This window comes from Chinchilla lanigera, unplaced genomic scaffold (assembly GCF_000276665.1).
Source record: "Chinchilla lanigera isolate Chin_1 unplaced genomic scaffold, ChiLan1.0 scaffold00015, whole genome shotgun sequence".
Classification (NCBI taxonomy): Eukaryota; Metazoa; Chordata; class Mammalia; order Rodentia; family Chinchillidae; genus Chinchilla; species Chinchilla lanigera.
This window is the reverse complement of record NW_004955416.1, coordinates 8,300,877-8,315,609: the sequence shown is the minus strand read 5'-3', so window position 1 is coordinate 8,315,609 and position 14,733 is coordinate 8,300,877. Positions and strand designations below refer to the sequence as shown.

Here is a 14,733-nt window from a genome sequence, read left to right as displayed (position 1 = left end):
TGCTTGGACAATTAAATGCTGATATTTTGTACTCTGAGTAACTGATTTAAAGATAAAATATGCAATATATTAACCATTGTTACCCTCCTATTATCTTGTTTTGAAATTTTTTCTTTCTTTTTTTTTTTCTTTTTGAGACAGGGTCTCACTATGCAGTCTAGGCTAGCCTTGAGCTCACTTTGTAGCCCATGCTGGTCTCAAACTCACAATGATCCTCCTGCCTCAGCCTTCTGAATGCTGGGATTACAGGCAAGCGCCACTGCACCCAGCTATTTTTTTTTCTATTTAATTTTTTTTTTTTAAATCTTAAAAAGGATTGGAGACACAGTTCAGTGCAGAGGCCCTAGGTTCCATCCTTAGACCCACCAAAAAAAAATTTTAAAATGAATATAAATTCTTAACTGTTTCCGGTCTACTGAATTGAAAATTCCAGAGGAGGGTCCTAGCCATCTGTTTTTATCAGTCTCTTTTTTTTGGGGGGGGGGTTTCTCCGGTACCAGGAACCAAACTCACGACCTTGCGCTTGCCAGGCAAGCGCTTTTGCCGCTGAGCTAAATCCCCAGCCCTGTTTTTATCAGTCTTGCAGGGGATCCTAAAGTGGTCCAGAATTGGGGGCCACATGTGAAGAGAAACAGCCTTTGCATCTGTTTGGGCTGTGCAGTTCATAAGCACTGTACACACATCATCTCCATTCTCAGAAAAATGGAATGTGTGTGCGCTGGGTTCTCCCTTTTCCTAGCCAAGGACTTGAACCTGGAGGGTTCAGGTAGGAGTGTCCCAGGCAGCCTGCGCCAGCCTTCAGGTTCTAACTGATTCATCCTGCCAGATCTCTGGCCCCTGAGCATCCACTGGTGAGCATGCGCACCTGTACAGCAATGCCAGGGTAGGGAAGACCACACCGGAAGAGGCGAGCTTCCTCACGCTTCATAAGCCAGCGCCCCAGCTGAGGCAGCTATGCCCCCCACCTTAGCCCCATTCCATCTTGTGTCAAACCCTCTATCACTCAATTTCCAGGAGGTGATGCCTCATCAACGGACATCCCCTGGGCTGACGGGGAAGATGGGGTGTCCTTTGTACACCCCAACAGCGAGCTGTACCTGCAGCCTCTAGCAGGTACTGGCCCTACCTCCTCCTCTCAGTTTGGCCCAGTCCTTCCCGTGCCTGCAACATGCCTCCTTCCATGGCAGCCACCAGGGCTGCACTGCCTGCTACCTGGTTCTTATGAAGCACAGGAAGATTTGGGAAGGGGACTTGGGATACCGGTATGGGACATTCAGGAGTGCTTGTCAAGTTTCCCCTTGATATGGAATCTCTTCAAATACCTAGGGGCTCAGTGGTTCCAGAAGGGAGATGTCTGGACACCAGTCTCCAGACTCTCCAACCATCCTGTGTCCCTGGCGTGGCTTGCCCTAAACACCTCGGCTAGAATTAACCATGTAGCTAGAAAAGACATGTATATCCCATACCCGTCCCTACTTCCCATCCACCAGCGCCCCACCTTATGCGTTGTTTTACTCACAGTCATGGAGAGCCATGGAGAAGTAGAGATCCGAAGACATCCCAACTGCAGCCATTGTCCTTTGAAAGACTGCCAGTGGCAGGCAGAGCTCCAGCTGGCTGCATGTGTGTGCCCAGAGGGCATGAGGCTAGCTGCGGATAACATCACTTGCACTGGTATGTCTTATCTTTCCTCGGGCTCTGACTCTGGGTCACAGGCTGGTAGGAGCCGTGGGTACTGAGAAAGATGGTACAGAGGCCTGCTACATGCCAGGCACTGTTGGGTGCTGGGCAGGGGTTGGAAGTGCACTGGTGCACACTTCAAGGAGCATGCAGGCTAGTGTGGGAGGCGAGACGGGTTATTTAGATGTAGATGTATAGATACATATCTAAAAATGGCAGTTGCTATGGGAGATATCAAGTGTTTAGGGGTTCTCAGGGAGAGGTTGCTTTTTATCTAGGATAATTGGGGGTGGCATCTGGGTGTAACTGAGCTGAGTCTCAGGGATGGTTAAGACTAGAGGGACAGAGGGGAGTCGCCCTCTGGAAGTGTGTCTCTTCCTTAGACCTGCCCAGGCCTCCAAGCCCTGTGGTTCTGATGGTGGCTGTGATAGCAACCTTGACACTGAGCCTCCTCATGGTTTGCGGGGCCCTGATCTTAGGTACGGGCATCAGCAGGCATGGCTCATTTGAGACTTCCCCTTCTCCCACCGAGCTGTGGTGGGCTTCTGGGGGGTTCTGGGGGAGGTGCGGTGGACACAGAGTGCTGGCAGACTCCCCTGGGCTTCTAAGAGTAGGGGTAGCTGGGAGGCCTGGGGAACAGGCATCTGGACAGGTGCCTGGGGAGCGGGAGGCAGTGTGGCCTGGTGGACAGGGAGAGGGCGAGTGTTTGTTCTTCCCATTCCCAGTGAGCCAGAAGAAGTGGCAGGGCCTGTGGGGGACAAGGCTGCCGGACACTGAGCTTGAGCTGAGCAAGCTTCGAACCTGCGCCCTCAGGACAGCCCCCAATTCCTATTACTGCCAGGTGGGGCTTGGCCCAGCCCAGTCCTGGCCTTTTGGGCTCCCTGAGGTTTCCCCAGCCAATGTCACTCTGCTCAGGTGAGTCCTGTGCCTCTTCCGAGAACCCAAGCATTGTGAATCCCCACCCCCATCTTGCTCCTGCACTATGGGGCCCAGCAAACATCCAAGTCAAACCCTTTGTGTTAGGGAGATGGAGGCTCAGACAGTGCCAAAGGGAGGTCACTTATTCAAGGTCAGTCCTCTGGACCAGTTCTGGAATGGTAGGGATTTTGGAATATGACTCTTTCTGGAGCCCCAGAGCCACCTCCCCTGCAACTGCAAAAGTACCTGCAACAAAGTAAGGGGTGACCCCATCCCAAACCCTCACCCAGCTGCACCCTCCTTTTGCCTTGGCTTTGTGAGCCAGTGCTCAACTCACCTTCAGGTCTTATGCTCTGGACATTCATGGTGCAGAGCTCAGATAGGGTCGGCTGGGCCACAGTGGGACAAAGCAGATGGAGGAATCTTAACCCACTCCCAACCTGTCTTCCTGCAGTGCGCTGGGCCGTGGTGCCTTTGGGGAGGTGTACCAGGGACTGGTAACTGGCCTTCCTGGGGAACCCAGCCCCCTGAGGGTGGCTGTCAAGGTGAGATGGGGTGGAACTTCTTGCTGGGGGTAGGCAGCAGGGCACCACGGAGAGATGATGAATGGACCTTCGAGTAAGGGTTAACTGTCCTCCCCAGTGTCCAGTGGGACTCAGGATTGCTGCACTCTTCCTCCCCAGGCTCTGCGGAAACTCTGCTCTCCTCGGGAGGAGCTAGACTTCCTCATGGAGGTGCACATCATCAGGTGCGCCCGACTGGGTGGGCAGGGGCTGGCCCGGGGCAGGAAGAGCCCCAGGCCTACCCACAGGAATGGCTTTTCCCTGGGACGGAGAGGTACTCTGCAGTGTGTGGTGCCCAGAACCTGCTTATCTCCTGATGTGCCCCTACCCACCAGCAAGCTCAGCCACCAGAACATCGTGCGCTGCGTGGGGCTCAGCTTCCAGGCTGTGCCTCGCCTCATTCTTCTAGAGCTGATGTCTGGAGGGGACATGAAGACTTTCCTGATGGAGAGCCGGCCTCATTTGGTGAGCCCTTTTCCCAGGCCCTAGGCCCCTCTAAATCAGAGATCTTGTCCATGTGTCCCAAGACCAACATGGACTTCCGCACCCTCTGTCTGACCCAGGGCAAACCATCACCTCTGGCCATGCAGGATCTCCTGCAGCTGGCCCAGGACATAGCCCAGGGGTGCCACTACCTGGAGGAGAATCACTTCATTCACAGGTCTGGAGCATTCCTGGCTCAGGGACCCCCAGCCCAACTCATTGCCCAAAGAACAACCCTTGCACCCAACTTTTAGGGAAGTACAGCAGGAAGGGCCAGAGCTGAGTTCTGACAGTGGTGCTTTTTTGCCCTATTCTGCAGGGACATTGCTGCCCGGAACTGCCTGCTGAGCTGCACTGGGCCTGGCCGAGTGGCCAAGATTGGGGACTTTGGGATGGCCAGAAATATCTACCGGTGTGGAACTTGGGGAGGTGGGAAAGCTGGGCTTCCAGGAGTTCACCAGCACTTTGACGGTATTTGAACAGCTGGTTGTTTTCCTCCTCCCTCCCACAGGGACAGTTACTACCGCAGGGCTGGCCCGGCCTTCCTTCCAGTGAAGTGGATGCCCCCCGAAGCCCTTCTGGAGGGCATCTTCACATCCAAGACAGACTCCTGGTGATAACACTCCCTCCCCTTGCCCCCTTCCCTGCCCAGAGGCCCATCCTGCCTCATCTGAGGGCAGGGAAGGTCGAACATGATTGATGAGCTTCACTTGTTGTCCTCCACCTGTGATGCAGGTCTTTTGGGGTACTGCTCTGGGAGATCTTCTCACTGGGGTACATGCCCTATCCTGGGCGCACCAACCTAGAGGTGCTGGACTTCGTTGTTGCAGGGAGCCGGATGGACCCTCCTCAGGGCTGCCCCAGGCCTGTGTGAGTTTCCAGGTTGCCCAGGAGGGAGGTTCCTGGAGACCATGGGGCTCAAACTCCTGTCCCTCACAGGTACCGCATCATGACCCAGTGCTGGCAGCATCGACCTGAGCTCCGCCCCAACTTCGCCAGCATCTTGCAGCACCTCCAGTATTGCACTCAGGTGTGCCCAGCCCCTTACTTAGCCCCTCAGTCCCTTCCTTGCAGATCTGGAAGCCATAAAATAACCAAAAGGCCCCTTGCTCCCCATCTTCCCACCACAGGACCCTGATGTGCTGAATTCACCCCTGTCGATGACTCTGGGGCCCGCTCTGGAGGAGGAAGGGGCTTCTGGGCTGGGGAATAGGTCTTTGGAGGGTCCCATGTTCCCACAACCCCAGAGCCAGAGTCCAAAAATCCAGAAAAGCTTGGCAGGAAGCCATCTTGGCCGCTGGCTGTCCTCTGGCCTCAAGCCCCTCAAACCCAGAGGTCTTCAACCTCAGAACCTTTGGAATCCCACCTATGGTTCCTAGACCCCCAGAGGGCCCTGAAGGTGAGCGCTTGGCATTGACCTTAGCAAAGGCTCCTCCTGCATTGCTTCCTGGCTTTCCACAAAGCTTGTTATTCCAGTAGCCTCTGTCCCCTGCAGCCTTGAGGCATGCCTGGGCCTGTCTCAGGGTTGTCCGGATACACTGGACTTTCCTTGCTGGAAACAGCCCCAGGGGTCCCGGATTCCCCTTTCTCACAAGGCATTTTCATCCGGGCAGCTCCGAACCCTGCAGATGTTTCTAATAAAAGCTCTTTTCACATCTGCCATGATCTGAGTGGACATGAAGGAGTCCAGAACTATAGAAGGGACCAGAGTGGGAGGGAATGAGACCTGAGTCAGAGAAGCTGGGTCTTTGAGTTTTTTTTATTGGGGAGTCATTGTAGTGTGGGAAGCCTGTCCAATAGATCCAGACTTGTGAAATGAAATTCTTTATCTGGTCCCTCTGGAAGGGTGCAGAGCTGAGGCAGAAGCCCACTGTTCTCCCCTCCGTTACATTAGTGTCACCCAGCTCTGGGAGTGTGGGGCTTGCGTGAGGCCAACTCCCTGTGCTGGCAACACACCCCTTAGTGGTTGGCACCTGGCCCTGCAGGACTGAGTAACTGCCCGCCCAGCGGGGTTTGGTCTTGCTGGCATGCACTGTGGGGTCACAGCCACAGGTCCACGTCTCTCTGACTGGCAGGCCCGAGTGGCAACAGCGCCCGGCCTCATCTCTCCGCGAGACTTGCTAGGATGCCAATGAGATTGTCCAGCCCTAGCAGATAGCCGTCCTCTCGGTTGCCCTCCTCCCAGGGCCGCCGGTGGTCCAGAATCTGGCCGTCTGGAAGGGGCGTGGTCTTGCCAAAATCGATGAGCCACACGCCAGCGCGATGGCAATGATCATGCACAAAGAGGAGCGAGCTGCCGATCACCTGCGAGCCCCACACAGTCAGGCCACAGCCCCTTTCTGAGGAATCCCTCACAGGCCACACCCCCAGCACCTGAGCCCACCCAGGCTTCTTACCTCGTGCTTCCTAAAAAACTCGGAGACCTCCAGGGTATCCCGGATCTGCTGCAGGCGGTTCAGATACCTTTTCTAGATAGGGTAGAGCGGGCAGATTACCTGCGTGCTAAAGGAGACCCTGTAGCCACCATGCATTCTCAGCTGGTAAATTCGGTTGTGAGGAAGAGACAGGCCTCCGAAGGGCCCAGAGGGAAGGGCCACGAAACAATTTTAACACAGCGAGATAAATGCTGGGGGAGGTACTAGAACAGATGAGCAGGAGGCACCCTTGGGATCAAGGGCTTCAGCACCTCAGGGTTCTAGGACCAGGCTCTCACCAGCACTTCCATATCTCCTTGCACAAACTCCTCAAAGACTCCGGTCACCTGCTCCCGGCTTCTCGTGGTCTTGAAGTCAGTACTGCAGGAGCCGTCAGCTTTCTGAAAGAGGCAGGCAGGGAGTGTGAGGGCGTGATCCGCCTGAGGAAGAGGATCTGGCCAGGGCAGCGGTACCTCCCTGCTCTCCGAAGGATGTTAGCTTTTGAGGACAAGGAGATGCGGGTGCAGAAGGGAGGGACTGTGGACTGGCCAGGGTAGAGCAAGGACCCGGGCAGGGCAGGGCGAAGGGACCAGGCCCACCTTGATGCCCTCGATGCGGAAGCCAAGCGTGGTGCTGGAGCTGATGCCCTCCCGCCACTGCATGTAGCGTGGCTTGGTGACAGCCCGCTGCGCATGCTCCTCCTCCGTGGGTGCCGCGGGGTCCACTGCCAGCATCTTCTTGTACATGTCCTTGCGCAGTTTGGGGCGCTCCCGGGCCTTGGTCAGCTCCTCTTCCAGGTAAGTTCTGTGGAGCGTAGGCGGGGCATGAGGGTGCGCAGGGACCCCACCCACCGCTCACCGGGGTACCCCCGGGGGCTCACGCACCTGACGCCCATCTTGCAGTCCAGCACGCAGGGCCCATCGAAGCCATCCAGCAGGTCCTGCAGCTGCAGGTAGCTCTCACCGTCGCGCTCCACCACGCCGTGGAAGGTGGGCACGCAGCCACGCAGCGCGTCCCCCATCAGCTGGCCCAGGCAATAACGCTCCGGTTCCGAGCTGCGCTTCAGGATCAGCCCACTTGTGCCCGCCGCCTTGAAGTTCCCTGTGAGGCCACCGTGAGCAAGGCCGCCCCCCTCGGCCCTCCCGCGCCTGGCCGTGCCCACCCACGCCTGCCCATGGCACCCCTGCTCACCCGTGTGCCCCGCCAGCTGTACCCAAGAGTAGCGCTTCCGGAAGGGGCTCATGACCGGCAGGTTCACCATGGTGCGGATCTTCTGCCAGTGGCTTTTCTGAAAGCAATGGGTCCCAGTGTGCAGGTAACGTCTCAGGGGTGCAGGTGCTCCCCGCCCGGACCCACAGGAAGCAGCGGTCAGAGCCTCATGCTCCGCTTGCCCCTCAAGCACTGGGGAAAGATTAAGGTTGGCACACACTGAGATAGGGCAAGGGACTCTAGCTGTGGGAACAGGGTAACCGAGCCCTGGGTTTACTTTGGGAAGGCCCAGGTTCCCACCAGCTCCACCGCTGAGAAACCACCTTGCCTGTTTTATTGGGGAGTTTTGTGAGCACCAGAATTATCTAATGGTCACACACACGCGCACACTATAGAGAGTTAAACTAGGACCTTCACACTGAACTAAATTCCCATTTGTTCATTCATTTTTTTGGTGCTGAGAATCGAACTTAGGACCTTGCACTTTCCAGGCAGGCATTTGCCAGGCAAGCACTTGTGCTGCTGAGCTAGATCCCCAGCCCCTCATTTGTTTGGTTTGTTTTTTTTTGGTTTTTTTGTTTTTTTTTTGTTGTTGTTGTTGTTGTTTTTGGTACTGCGAATTGAACTCAGGACCTTGCACTTGCCAGGCAGGCGCTTGTGCTGCTGAGCTATATCCCTGCCGCCCCTCATTTGGTTTTTTGAGATGGGATCTTGCTATATATCCCAGGCTGGCCTCAAACTCAAAGCAATCTTTCTGCCTCAGCCTCCTAAGCACTGGGATGACAGATGTGTGCCACCAAGGCCAGCTTCTTAGCTTTAATTTTTTTTATTTTTTTGTGTTTTTGAGACAGGGTCTTGCTATACAGTTCAGGCTGGCCTTGAGTTCACTTTGTAGCCCAGGCTGGTCTTGAACTCACAGAGATCCTCCTGCCTCAGCCTCCAACTGCTGGGATTATAGGCATGTGCCACCACACCCAGCAGCCTTTTATATTTTAAAACTCACTAAATCCAGGCTGAGTCAGAATTTTTGATCCTCCTATCTCAGGCTCCCAGAGTGCTGGAATTACAGGTGTGTCTCACCACTTTGTTTGTTTTGTTTTCTGAGATAGAATCTCACTGTACAATCCAGCTGGCCTTGAACTTGCTATGTAAGCCAGGCTGGCCTGAAATTGAGATCCTCCTGCTCCAGCTTCCCCAGGGGGGATTACATGTGCCACCACACCCAGTTGATGGTGACCTTTAATAGAGATTTTCAAATCTACTGCCAGGAAATTCTAGGTAGGTCTGAGTTAGGGGCAAAAATTTGCATACAAAGCCTCAGTATCAGTTTCTTCATCTATAAAACAGGGAAGGGCCAGGCACGGTGGCACACGCCTATAATCCCATCATCATTTGGAGGCTGAGGCAAGAGAATCATCACGAGTTTGAGGCCCCCTTGAAATTCAGAGTTCAAGGCCAGCATGAATTTCATAGTGAGACACTATAAATGAATCTTATACATATATAAAATGTGGGAATTACTATACTTTCTGTGGTGATAGTAAATGAGGCTTCAGTGTGACTGACACTCAGCTCCCCAATCCCATTCCTTAGCATGAAGCAGATGCCAGACAAACCTAGATCGCTGATTCCTTCACCTAGGACAGAGGTGGCGAACCTATAGCATGCATGCCACAGCGGGCACACACAGCTCTTTCTGTCAGCACACGGGCCAAGCCACCCCAGAGCTGAGCATTCAGGTTTAACTGCAGTGTTGCCACTCTGCAATCAGTAAGTGGGTTCGGGGTTGCAGTTTAGGCACTCAGTCTCTGAAAGGTTTGCTACCACTGACCTGGGACCTCAGCTCCTCTTGTTCAAGGAAACACGGAATCAGCCCCTTCCTAGGCTCAGGGTAGGGGGGCCAGCCTAGCAGAATGTGCCCCAAAAAGGTCTTGAGGCCTGTAATCCCAGCACTCTGGGAGACTGATGCAGGAGAATCTCCAGTTCAAATTCAAGCTCAGTTAGACAACTTTAGTGACTTCGTGAGACCATGTTTCAAAATAAAAATACAGGGAAAGGCTGCAGGGTGTAGCTTAGTGGGAAGGCTACCCTGAGGCTCTGGGTGGTTAAAGTGAGTGTCTCCTTGGATTGCCTTTGGGTTCTACCCTGGGGAAGGTGGAACACACTTCAGCCTGTGTCCGGGTGGATCATGAGGCGTGACTTGGGTCTCTCATCCCTCTTCCCCATCCTCTCTTCTCCCCCTGCTTCCCCTCCGCTGCGCTGGACTGAGCGGCTCTGTTCTGCCACACCCTTCCATCATGACGTCTTCACCTTGGCACCAGGCAACCGTGGACTGAGACCTGAACAGAGCAAACCTCTCTCCCCTTAAACTGTCGGTGCCGTGGTTACCGTTTCAGCAAGGAGAGGGGTGACTCATGGACACAGCTTCCCAAGACCCTCGAGCTGTCCCTGGGTTCCATATGTGCCTCGCTAGTTGGCAACGCCCAAGTCACCCTTCATTCTGATCTGGATACAGAAAGCTGAGCCCTGAAAATGGGATGCAAAGCTGAGGCCCTGGCCTGTTAGTCACCACTATAGGGAATGGAGATTTTGGGGGGGGTCCCATTTACCTCGTGACCATTACTCTGGCCTCCAACTGACCCTGAAAACATCTTACACCCCACCGTCTCACTTCCCACCCCAACTCTGATCCGTGTCTCCCTGAGGTGCCCGGGTTGGCTGCTGTCTCTCTGCTGCCGCCTCTGAGGAGTGCTCGCCTCTCAGAGGTGTTTTGCCCGCGTCCCTACAAGACTGAGCCCAGGAACCAGCAACGAGGGACTCCAGGCAGGAGGGGGAGGGCTTAGGAGGTGGCCAGAGGAGGGGGACAGACAAGGCCTTTCTGTGGGGAGCTGGAAGCAAACCACTGGGTGGAGAGTGGCAGGGGTGTCAGCCCTGGCTTTGTCACCATAGCTGAGTGAGCCCGAGCAAACAGCGTCATGTGTGTGGGTGTCCTTCCTCATGGGACCCACTGGGCGCCCTACCGAGCCACCATTCACTGCCTTTGCACGCTGCCACCAAGCACCTTCTCGTCTTGCCTCAGACAGCGCTGCTCGTGTGTTCCTACCTACGTCCCCACACGTGCACTGGGGCGTGGTCACGTGTGCAACCCCGGGATCTGGGGGTGTAGCCAGAAGCAGCCCACTAGAAGCATGACATCTCTTTCAAAACTCCCTTTTAAAATCTTTAAATACACACAAGGTTTGCATTCTGATGCATAATAAATTCAAGTTTTATTATAAAACTCCCCACCTCCAAATCGCCAAGTAAAATTCCAGGAAGGTAATTTGTGTACCACGCATCATCAGCGCCATCCTAGAGCTCTTCTCTCTCCTCCCACTTTAGGGCCGTGGTGAGGGCGCCCAGGCACAGGCAAGCACACAGTGATTTTACAGAAGGCAATCAAGCCTCAGAGGCCTTAGCATCCGCTCAGCCCTTGCCCAGATTCCCAGTCGCCAGCTGAAGCTCCTACTAGCCTTGTGCCCTCCGAATGATCCAGCAGCTCCAGCACCTTCTACGGTCCATGCCGCCACCCGTAGGGTCAAACAAGACCCAAATGCAAAAGCTTTGTACAAAGTGATCTGTGGCTGGAGGATGCTGCTTGGTTCTGAGTTCCGCAGAAACACGGCGCTGGCCTCCTAGCTGTGGAAATGGGTTTCATGGAAGAGCCCCAGGCAGTGTGGGGGCCGCTAGCAGAATGCGGGGACCGGGGGACCAGGATTAGTGATGGGGTACAGTGAGTTCCATAGTCACCCTAGCAGAAGGGGAAGCAGCTTTGGAATAGCAGAGCAAGGTAACTGAGCCAAACTTCCTTCTTCTTGGGGTCACGTGGAAGCAGTGAGGGTACTAAAGAGAAAGCAGGCCTGGCTGGAGGGGCTGAGGTGATTTGCTACACTCAACAGCAACACCCTGCTCCCAAGGAGAGGGGAAACAGGGTCATCTACCCCCCGACCCGGCTTGTGTCCCATGTGAGTCAAGAGGTGTAGGTAACAAAGGGCTCTGTACCCAGCACCTCAGTTGTGTCCCTCCAGCTACCTTCTGAGCTTGCTTTTTGGTCCTATGGATTAAACTCTAGCCCTCCCTTTTTATTTTTTATTTTGACACAGGGTCTCAATAAGTCACTACGGTGCCCAAGCTGGGCTTGAATTTAAAATCCTCCTGCCTCAGCCTCCCAGAGTGCTGGGATTACAGACATGCACCACCATACCCAATTTCCTGAACTTTCTTATGACAGGATCCCCTTGCCAGTAAATGTCAGCTGGGCATGGTGGCGCACCTGTAATCCCAGCCCTCGGGAGGCTGAGGCAGGAGGATCATTGCAAGTTCAAGACCAGCCTGAGCTACATAGTGAGCTCAAGGTCAGCCTGAACTGCATAGCAAGACCCTGTCTAAAAAAAAAGAAAAAAAAATGTCAAGATGGAAAAAGTCAGGCCAGATGTGATGGAACTCACCTGGCTATCACCTTCCACCTCAGTGAGTTACCTCCTCCCCCCCACCTCCCGGGGAACACAATGCCTTCACCAGTGAATGTAGCCAAAGAGCCTCTTGGGGAATCATTGGTGAGTGGGTGGGGATTTTGGTTCATGAACAGCAGGGAAGAACCTATCTTTGAGCAAGTGAGAGTTATTATATGGGCATCAGAAAGCAGATTTTTGATATTACAGAGAGAATTCTAGTGCCGAGGAGGCTGAAGCTTCATTCTTTGACCAAGCCTTTCCCTCCATGGAGGTGCTACCTGATCAGCTTGGAGCTGACTGTGTGAGACCCGCTGGTATGCCCCGGGCTGAGCAGAGAGCACTATCTGGGACTCTCAGCTTGCCTCCGGCCAGAACAGGTCATTTGTTGTCTTCCATACTCATCCTGCCTCCAGCCACTCAGCCATCCCAGCACCCTCCCCATGCTCCAGTTGTCCTATCAAACTAGCACTCCCCGTGGTGGTGGTGGTGGTGGGGAGAGCAATCAGTTTAAATTTATAAAACGAACTGCACCAAGGTATAAGTGACCCACGACTTCACTTTCCCATAGGCATTTGCTTTTTAAAAAGGGAGTCTGTTAACCTAAATTCTGCTCTATAATTAGTGGAAAGTGAGGTGTGGGGGTTCTGAGTACAGGAGGGGCGGGCATCCAGGTCTCCTTCCCTAGCCTGGAGCACGGAAAGAAGAAAGACAGAAGCACAAGAGCTAAACACCCTTTCTTCTGCTAGAGCCGCCCCAACCATTGTTTGAGGCCCACGGCTGCCCTGGGGGGAGCCCTCCAGTCCTTTTCTGGGATTGTCGGGTTTCCCTGTTTCTACTTTTCCCTCCACCAGAGGAAAGGCTGTTGGAGGGAGCGAGGCTGCCCAGTCCACCTGCCCTGCTGAGGCTGGTTCCTGGGGGAGGGAAGGGGATAGCGGGTAGGAGCCCAGCAGAAGCATGCAGAGCCTGCGGCGTGAGGCGCTGGCCGGTTGGGCGCTGAGTGCATCCTTCCAAGCCGGAAGTGCTCGTTTCCTGCCTGGGGAAGCCCTAAAGGCACCCCAGGCCGGCGCTGCGCCGCTGGACTGCCCAGGCGAAGCGCAAAGTCCGTTCGAGGCCCTTCCACGCGGACTCAGGCAGCCTCTGTCAACAGCCCCGGGCTTATCTGCGCCACGGTGCCTGTTTGCCTTCGGGGAGGCCCCGGAGCAAACTGGGGGATGGGAAGGCCTGCAAGATGCGGCCCCGGGGCTGGAAGGGCACTCAGCTGCCACCTGCCCCAACTCCTGGGGCGCCTGGGACGCCGAGGTCCATCAGGGTGGGATAGGCCACTGAAGACCCCAGGGCACAGCGGCAGCTGGTCCCCGAGTCTAGGTGCCCCCCACCGCGCGCGCGCTCCGCGGGTACCCACTCTCCCTCTGTTCCCCCGCGGGTTGCCCTCGCGCCTGCGCCCGCCTCTCAGGTGTCAGAGATGTGAGCGAGGGCGCGGCCGAGGAGGAGGGTAGGAGGAGTCCTTTCCAGGCTCCTCCTGCCACTGCCCTGGGAACCTTGGCACTGGCTCCCGTACAGAGGCAGAGAGGGACGCGGCAGGCTCGGGACTGAGCCCTGCACTTGCACCTGGTGTGGTGCGGACAGGTGGGTGGTGTCCTGCTCGGCGAGCGTGGGTGTCACAAGCCCGCTGCCCTCCGGGTACTGGAAGTCTCGGTGGCTCCCAGAGTCACGAAACTGTGGTACACGATCTCCCGCACCTGCTTTAAGGCGACCACACAGCGGGGTCGGGGTCTGGAAGGCCCAGGCTGCGCCGCAGCACCTGCCCCTCGCTGTGTCCAGGCCTGGAACGCGTCTGCGGCTATAACCCTGTCGCCAGCCTGGCCTTCTGAGCAAGCCTAGAGACACTGGAGGCCCTTGGCGACCAGGGACTCCCGCTCTAGAGACATTTGCGTAACCTGGGTCTAAGCAACTCCGCGCTGACCGCAGGCAGTTAATATGCCTCGGTTAGCCTGGTGTGGTGGTGCACGCCTGTAATCTCAGCACTCTGGCAGGCTGAGGCAGGAAGATCTCAAGTTTGAGCCTAGGGTGGGCAACTTAGCTAGACCCTATCTCAAAATAAAAAATAAAAGGGGCAGGGGGCTGGGAATGCCCGGCTCCAACTCCTAATACCAGAAAGAAAAGCATGGGGTACTACAAAACTGTCTCAAAGGTGCACACCCTTGAGGGGCGCGCGCTGGCAATGACTTCAGCGCGCTCTGACCTGTGTTATCCTAGGTCAAACTTGGCCCCGAATACCCAGGCTCCTCGAGGCAGCGATTAGCATGCTGATCCCGGCCCCTTTCAGTCTCAGTTTACCTTTCCCCGGGGCCACGTTCACAAGAAGCATCCGGGGAGGCCCGGCGCCCCAAGTGGGCTGCGCCCCGCTCCCTCGCAGCTCGCGCCCCTCCCTCCTGAGTCCACGCCTCGCGCGGGCACCGCAGCAGACGGCAGCGGCTCCACTCCCACTCAGGAGCGGGAAACCGTGGCAACGGCGGGGGTGGGGCCGCGGCGCCAAGAGGGGGCGGGGAGGAAGCCTCGTGCGCCCGACTCTCCGAGGTTCACGGGTCTCGCTGAACCCCTCCGAACCCCCAGTCCCACCTCACAGCCCCCGGTGACCACTGCCAAGGCGAGAGGTCTGGCCGGCGACTTCGTGCTACCTGCAGGTCCCTCCCACAGTGGGACTCGGACCCACGGCGGAGGCGGCCGGGGCGGGACCCGAGTCCCCAGCGGCGTCCCCTGAGCGCGACCCGCGGCCGCCCGGTCAGTACCTGACCCGCGTCCTCGCTGGCTTCCAGCTGCACGTTGCCGCGGCTTCGGCTCTCGTTGTCACTCAGCAGATCGTCTTCAGAGTCCTCGAGCAGCGACGAGGAGCCGGTGGAGGACAGCGACGAGGTGGAGAGGCGGCGCGGCTGCTGCAGGTGCGCGCCCGCGGCCGGGAGCCAGCGCCCCTCC

The 14,733-nt window shown here is 56.2% G+C and overlaps 2 protein-coding genes across 2 annotated transcripts in view; one reads left to right on the top strand and one right to left on the bottom strand.

Moving 5' to 3' along the window:
• Ltk (leukocyte receptor tyrosine kinase) overlaps positions 1 to 5,306 on the top strand; it is a 9,160-nt gene extending 3,854 nt beyond the window's left edge. Inside the window, exons 5-17 of the mRNA XM_013512414.1 lie at positions 1,015 to 1,113; positions 1,522 to 1,674; positions 2,064 to 2,159; positions 2,406 to 2,595; positions 3,053 to 3,143; positions 3,282 to 3,346; positions 3,497 to 3,626; positions 3,725 to 3,822; positions 3,964 to 4,056; positions 4,156 to 4,257; positions 4,380 to 4,514; positions 4,584 to 4,674; positions 4,775 to 5,306. Coding sequence (XP_013367868.1) covers positions 1,015 to 1,113; positions 1,522 to 1,674; positions 2,064 to 2,159; positions 2,406 to 2,595; positions 3,053 to 3,143; positions 3,282 to 3,346; positions 3,497 to 3,626; positions 3,725 to 3,822; positions 3,964 to 4,056; positions 4,156 to 4,257; positions 4,380 to 4,514; positions 4,584 to 4,674; positions 4,775 to 5,023 — 1,592 coding nt within the window. The 3' untranslated portion in view covers positions 5,024 to 5,306. The remainder of the gene's footprint in view (positions 1 to 1,014; positions 1,114 to 1,521; positions 1,675 to 2,063; positions 2,160 to 2,405; positions 2,596 to 3,052; positions 3,144 to 3,281; positions 3,347 to 3,496; positions 3,627 to 3,724; positions 3,823 to 3,963; positions 4,057 to 4,155; positions 4,258 to 4,379; positions 4,515 to 4,583; positions 4,675 to 4,774) is intronic.
• Positions 5,307 to 5,384: 78 nt separating this feature from the next.
• The window catches only part of Itpka (inositol-trisphosphate 3-kinase A), a gene marked incomplete in the record, with an annotated part of 10,167 nt that continues 818 nt past the window's right edge, over positions 5,385 to 14,733 (bottom strand). Inside the window, 7 exon segments of the mRNA XM_013512602.1 lie at positions 5,385 to 5,948; positions 6,041 to 6,112; positions 6,358 to 6,459; positions 6,658 to 6,862; positions 6,943 to 7,159; positions 7,250 to 7,346; positions 14,550 to 14,733. Of these exon segments, the coding sequence (XP_013368056.1) occupies positions 5,745 to 5,948; positions 6,041 to 6,112; positions 6,358 to 6,459; positions 6,658 to 6,862; positions 6,943 to 7,159; positions 7,250 to 7,346; positions 14,550 to 14,733 (1,081 nt within the window).